Genomic DNA, 7,044 nt, shown 5'->3' with positions numbered 1-7,044 from the left:
CCTTCCTGTCAGAGCGGTACCTATTTATCTACTTGCACTTTAACGTGCTTTCGAACTGCTACGTTGGCAGGAGCAGGGACCGAGCAACAGGAGCTCACCCCAGAAATCAAGCAAAAGACACTTAATTCAAAGCACACCTCATGTTGCAGCCAATGTAAACCTGGTTATTTCCCTCACTGTTCCCCTAGCACCAGTAGCAATTGTTAAATGCAAGCACGATTTCTTCCCCATTCAACTCAATCTGTTTAGCTTTGCCCCTTCCCGAGGCTGTGAAATGACGATCCCAAATTCAACTCTACCCTCTTATCTCTATGTGCAAAACAGGGGAGGCGTCACGTGACTCATGTCAGGTGGTGTTGGCACTGTCATGGCGGCTGCCAGCTGATGAGAGTGATGCACAATAGCCCAGGGTAAGGTAAGCCTCGTTTCTTTGAGCAGCAAGCTGCAGAGTTAGGCGCAACCGAGATTGCTGCTGGATAGCAGAAATTATTGCGAGGTGATGCTGAGATCTCGAAACGATTTTCAGTCTTTTTCTCCTGGCTGGATCTGCTGCTTCCTCTTTGTTTGGAAGTATCCAAATTTTAACCTTATCCCAGGCATAGGCAAACTCCGGCCCTCCAGATGTTTTCAGTCTACAATTCCCATCATCCCTGACCACTGGTCCTGTTAGCTAGGGATGATAGGAATTGTATGTAGTCTCAAACTTCTGGAGGGCTGGAGTTTGCCTGTGCCTGCTAATCGATCTATGAGAAGACGGGCTTCCTATAATCCAGACATGAATGAAAAAGCCTGCAATACTTTAAACAAATGTTCAGTTGTCGTTGTTATACATTTATTTATACCCCGCCTTTCCCCTAATGGACTCAAGGCAGCTTACAGATAAAAATAAGAACAGTTAAAAACAGAGTGGGGGGAATAAATAAAAACAATTAAACACTGGTAGAATACAAATTATATATAAAAGCATACAGATAATGACAAAAAAGCCTAATATGGCACCAGCTCTTTCATTCAAAATGTCATTTCCCAAAAGCTTGTTAAAACACTGAACTAGAAAATCTGAAAATACATTTCTTGTGTTTTACTATTTCCGTTAGTTTAAGGCTGTGACTTAAACTAATGGCTGAAAATCTAGCTAGAACACTCAGGCAAATTATTAGGCTGCTGGGATAAATTCAGGATTTACACACTCACTTGCACATTTTGAGGTGTAAGACTATTTCTTATATTACAAAGCATAAGATATAATTGTGGGAGTTAATTTATGCCTCCTTTAGTTTTGTTATTTCAGTATCAAAAATACTGTATCACATATTACACATAAGTGGGGAATAAGGAGAAAGCAAAACAGTCTTTGATTTGGAAAAAGGAAATTTATCAGAAGAGTATTGTGGAATTTTTTAATATTCGTTTTAAAAATTATATTATAAATACTTTCTTATTTAGTAGTTATTCTGCATTAAATTAATTATCACACTTGATACATTACTTGTGTTTAAATACGAGATACTGCATTAGATTTTTTAAAAGTTGATTAAAGTAAAAGCTATAAAGAAAAACCATCCACCCATTTTAATTGCAAAATTTTAGTGTGTGTATATAGTTATGTGTGTGAGAGAGATCTTTGGGAGGACTTGGTTAGTAAAAAGTACAATGTTTTCAACATAACTGAGGCATTTAGTTCTGTATGAACCAGCCCAGATCCTGTGATCATAATCTGAGGTCCTTCTTCGTGTACCACCTCCACAAGAGGTCCTGAGTCTAGTAACATGAGAACGGGCTTCCCATTTGTGGAATGCTCTCCCCAGGGCGCTTGGCGCCTTCATTACATATCTTTAGGCGCCAGGTGAAAATGTTTCTCTTTAACCAGGCCGCTGGCTGATGTTACTTCTATATAATTTTAAATGTGTTTGTGAGATGAGAATTATTTGTTTCTTTTTGTTTTTATTATGTATTTTGGGTTATCATTTTGTATTTTTAAGTTGTGAACTGCCCTATGAATTTTGGATGAAGGGTGTTATAAAAAATTAATAAGATACTATGTTGTGTTCATTTTATAGATGTTTTGCATTCCACCTATAGTTACTGTATTTTAATATTTGGTTGGAAGCCGCCCAGAGTGGCTGGGGAAGCCCTGCTGGATGGGCAGGGTATAAATAATAATAATATATTATTATTATTATTATTATTATTATTATTATTATTATTATTTTCCTACAATTGCTGTATACCAATTAAAAAACATTCTAAGTCTCTTTATTTTCAGAGGGAGAGTTAGTTACATGCTTAAGGCTGCAGTTCTCTATAAACTTACTAGAAATAATGCCTGTTGAATTCCATTGATCTTCCATATTCCTACAGATATATGATTGCCTCATAGAGATCTCCCACTGAAATTAATGGATGGTACCCATGATGAGTGGGACGCAGGTGGTACTGTGGGTTAAACCACAGAGCCTAGGGCTTGCCGATCAGAAGGTTGGCGGTTCGAATCCCCGCGATGGGGTGAGCTCCCGTTGCTCGGTCCCTGCTCCTGCCAACCTAGCAGTTCAAAAGCACCTCAAAGTGCAAGTAGATAAATAGGTACCGCTCCCGTGGGAAGGTAAAGGCATTTCTTTGCGCTCCTCTGGTTCGCCAGAAGCAGTTTAGTCATGCTGGCCACATGACCCGGAAGCTGTACGCTGGCTCCCTCGGCCAATAAAGCGAGATGAGCACCGCAACCCCAGAGTCAGTCACGACTGGACCTAATGGTCAGGGGTCCCTTTACATTTACCCATGATGAGTAACTGGTTTTCTTCAGGGGCCCACAAAATTGTCTTATTACCAAGTGCTTTTGTGAAAACAAGTGATTCTTAAATTACCAGTATTTTTGGTCCAAACACTTATTGGTCCTAATGGTAATCCCTGAAAAGACTAGACTTCTTTCCTATATCCACATCATATTGGCCATTGCATGCTTTCTCTTTCCATGTCTGTAAAGCTGTTTGCTGGATCTCTATCTATGGTAGGAAACCATCACAATGGTTAGCAGAGCTATGAATCTGCTAGTAGCATGGTTCATGTTTAATGCCTGTTTGTAGGATTGCTATGTAAAGTTGGGAGAGTTTGACTGTGTTGAAATCTCTCCCCCCTCTCAAGAAGTGTATCTCAGCTGCCCCTCCCCCAGAATTTCTAAATTAAAGTAACAATTTATAACTCTAATATCTTGCAGAAAATCTGAAAGATGACAGTTACAACATGGAGAAAAAATCGTATGATACGAAAGCTGATCTTACGCAAAAGCTGATCCCTCCCGTCTTGTATCTGATTTTGGCTGTGCTGCTTGTGAACTTGCTACTCTACCAATATTTCAGCTACGTATATCCTTCCTATGGACAGGCCGATGTTGAACACGACTCTTGTCAGCATGGTTACTTCAGATTAGGAACAGTGAAGAACTGCTCACCATGGTTGTCTTGTGAAGCGCTGAAAAGAGAAGTCCGCAAACTGAAACGCATTGGTGAAGGAGCTGTGAAAAGGGTTGGTTTGTCATAATGAATCTTGAATATAATAAAAAATGTTGCTCTGTAAATTTGCCATTCACCTTTTTTTGTACCAGAGGGGGAGTGCCTTGACATATGCTTCAGAAAATGACATTGTCAGCTGGGAGAAAGGCTGATAGGATTGTCAGGCTCCAGCCGTGGGGGCAAGCGGACTGGTTCTGGCCGGCTGTGAGCTCCTGAAGAGGAGGCAGCTGCTCAGAGCTCACATGCCAGCCAGGAAGTAGCTTAGAGGCACACTACATCTCAGCTGGGGACGCGGGTGGCACTGTGGGTTAAACCACAGAGCCTAGGACTTGCAGATCAGAAGGTCGGCGGTTCAAATCCTCGCGACGGGGTGAGCTCCTGTTGCTCGGTCCCTGCTCCTGCCAACCTAGCAGTTCGAAAGCACATCAAAGTGCAAGTAGATAAATAGGTACCGCTCCGGTGGAAAGGTAAATGGCGTTTCCGTGCGCTGCTCTGGTTCACCAGAAGTGGCTTAGTCATGCTGGCCACATGACCCGGAAGCTGTATGCCGGCTCCCTCGGCCAATAAGGCAAGATGAGCGCCGCAACCCCAGAGTCGGCCACGACTGGACCTAATGGTCAGGTGTCCCTTTACCTTTACCTTACATCTCAGCTGAGAAGTAGGGAAAGAGCAAGGTGTTGACATTGCTGCATATAAACTGCAGTTGACGCCATGAGAAATGCCAGGAGGCGGAGAAGGAAAGGTGGACAGAGAAGAAGAGCAGAAAAACAGGGGAAGGAGGGTCCAAAGGGAGAAAGGACTGGATAGGTGGGGAAGGCATAAAAAGGAGACAATTCCAGGGTGAACTGGAAGTAGCAAGGGAAAAGAGGAGGGGTGTTTGGGCTTGCCTGAATGGAAGCTCAAATCCTGTAGCAAAAGAGAGTAACAAGGGAGGGAGGACTTAATGGAGGACTTAGAGGTCTCCTCTTCTCCATGGACACACCTAGTGGGGGTATAGTTGACAAGCCTCTAAACTGAGGGTGCCGTATGTTCGTTCTACCCGTGATCTGGGCCACCTCAGATGTCAAACAAAATCTTCCGAAGGAGGCCAGAGGAGACGCTTGCTTTCTTGCAGTGGATTCTGAAGAAAGACAAGCTTTGGGCAATGGACACTTGACATAACTGGTCAAATATTGCGCTTGCCTGAATTTGACACCTGACCGAATTAACTTAGAGCTGTAACGAGGGTCGTAAAATGGAAACTTACCATGAACAACTGAGGGAAGGAAGGTGATGGATGTGAGTGGCTTTGATGTATGTTTCAGTGAATCTTAAATTTGTCCTTGTTTATATGTGGATGCTGACAATCCCAGCTGAATCTACGTCTAGAAATACATATCTACAGTGGTACCTTGGTTTACAACCATAATCTGTTCTGGAGGTCCGTTTGTAAACCAAAACAGTTTGTAACCCAAGGCGCGCTTTCGCCAATGGCGCCTCCAAAATTTTTTGTTCGTAATCCAAAATAATGGGTTGTAATCCAAAAAAAAGGTTGCAAACTGAGACACGTACTTCTGGGCTTGACGTGTTTGTAAGACGTATCAAACCAAGGTACCACTGTGTTTCCTCATGTTGCAGGAGCACAACACCAAGTGAATGCTCAAAGTTACGTTTGAGTGACTGTACATATTCACCTCTCTATTTCCAGACACTCTGGGATTTGTAAACCTTACCAATTTTCAGATATTTGCTGTGACATAACTTGCTTTGTTGTGGCATAGACCTTGTATCTATTCATGTTTTTTTTTGTGTGTGTGTGTTTAACACATAGGTTTGGATTTGCGTTTGTCAAGACTAAACTGTTGTCCCCCATATTGAAAAACAGCTTGGCTTTTACAAACTGCATTTCAGAGTTTGGATCTCAAAGTTTGAACATTGTTCTCCTTGTTCTAGGTCTTCCTTTCTGAGTGGAAGGAAAACAAAGTCGCCCTTTCCCAGCTAACTGTGCCGGAACTTCAAGAGGACTTCATTCATGGCTTACAGATGCTGAAATCTCTACAAAGCAGACATGTGGTCAAGCTGATTGGATATTGTGAGGAGGAGTTCACCGTTCTTACGGAGTACCACCCATTCGGCTCTCTGAAGAATCTGAACGAGGTATTGAACCTTCCAAAGTACAAGAGCTTCAACACATGGCACACCAGGCTCCTGCTTGCCATCGATTACGTGAGCATCCTCCATTACTTGCACAACAGTCCCCTGGGCACCCTTGTGATGTGTGACTCCAGCGACTTGGATAAAGTTCTTTCTCAGTACTTGCTGACGAGCAGCTTCCATGTTATTGTGAATGACTTGGATGCCTTGCCTCTTGTAGACAAGAATGCTGGCAAACTGATCAAATGTGGCCATCGGGAACTTCAGGGTGACTTTGTTGCTCCAGAACAGCTTTGGCCTCGGGGAAATGAAATGGCTTTTGAAGACAGCCTCATGCCTCCTTATGATGAAACGACAGATATATGGAAAATCCCCGATGTTTCCAATTTTATCTTGGGGGATGTTGATGGGAGTGATCTGGTCAGGTTCCACCTCTTTGACATCCACGGGGCCTGCAAAAGGAGCCCAGCTGAAAGACCTTCTGCTCAGACTGTTTTGGACACATACAAGAAAGTGCTAGCGTCGCTTGTGAGAGAAACAGTTATGCCAGGGACAAGGGACATGTTATAAAACACACACACACACAAACCTCATGGACATGCCTTAGTACATATTTAGCACATTTGACTCTTCCTGATCTGAGAAGTACATGGAAACATAAGGAAAACTCTAAAATGGCTTCTTAAAAATGACTTCCGATTGCACCTTCTGTGACAAATTGTTGAGAAAATTGGGGGGGGAATAGTATGTGTTATGTGTGGTAAATTTCTGAATGAGTATTTCTTCCTAAATCAAGTTGGCATAGGCAGGATAGATGTAGCTACAGTGGTACCTCGGGTTACATACGCTTCAGCTTACAGACTCTGTTAACCCAGAAATAGTACCTCAGGTTAAGAACTTTGCTTCAGGATGAGAACAGAAATCGTGCTCCGGCGGCGGCAGGAGGCCCCATTAGCTGAAGTGGTGCTTCAGGTTAAGAACAGTTTCAGGTTAAGAACGGACCTCCGGAACGAATTAAGTACTTAACCCGAGGTACCACTGTATATGATAGGAGATGTAATAGAAGTGTTAGTATTTCACACCTCTGATGCTCCAGATGAGATTTGTGTAAATCACATGCCTGTCTGGGAAGAGTGTGGGAATGGGAACGGAAGACAGTCTTATCTCTTCCGCTGTATGTCCTGTTGTACTGTACTTTTGCTTTTACTTGTTCCTGTTCTTCTCTCGGAGCTGGAGAGAGAGGTTGCCATGACTCCTTTGTCTGTACATAGTGTGTAAATAAATACATAGATTAGCTCTACGATGTCTCATGCTTCTTGTTGTGTAATGCTAGAAGATTATTTGATATATGTCACTGAAGCGCACTGGAGAAGAAGGGAAATGCTGTTTCCAGAGCTGCGCATAC

General features: G+C 42.8%; 1 protein-coding gene across 2 annotated transcripts; it reads left to right on the top strand.

Moving 5' to 3' along the window:
* Positions 1–310: 310 nt before the first annotated feature.
* On the top strand, positions 311–6,939 carry POMK (protein O-mannose kinase). Of its 2 annotated transcripts, none has more exons than XM_081166758.1 (3): positions 311–410; positions 3,212–3,519; positions 5,439–6,939. In XM_081166758.1, exons 2-3 carry the CDS (start codon positions 3,238–3,240, stop codon positions 6,207–6,209), a joined length of 1,053 nt encoding a protein of 350 aa, XP_081022884.1. In that variant the 5' UTR covers positions 311–410; positions 3,212–3,237; the 3' UTR covers positions 6,210–6,939. The 2 variants fall into 2 exon arrangements, with proteins under 2 accessions (XP_081022884.1, XP_081022883.1); XM_081166757.1 differs by having other exon boundaries at positions 313–415.
* The last annotated feature ends 105 nt before the right edge of the window (positions 6,940–7,044 follow it).

The sequence above is a fragment of the Podarcis bocagei genome (genome assembly GCF_964188305.1).
Source record: "Podarcis bocagei genome assembly, chromosome: 13".
Lineage (NCBI taxonomy): Eukaryota > Metazoa > Chordata > Lepidosauria > Squamata > Lacertidae > Podarcis > Podarcis bocagei.
The sequence above is the reverse complement of the archived record's forward strand: the minus strand, read 5'-3'. Positions and strand labels throughout refer to the sequence as shown.

Excerpts from the sequence above, each read along its gene's own strand:
- POMK (XM_081166758.1), top strand. The coding sequence starts at position 3,238 with ATGGAGAAAAAATCGTATGATACGAAAGCTGATCTTACGCAAAAGCTG. Across the intron at positions 3,520-5,438 it reads GTGAAGGAGCTGTGAAAAGG|GTCTTCCTTTCTGAGTGGAA; the intron begins GTTGGTTTGTCA and ends TCCTTGTTCTAG.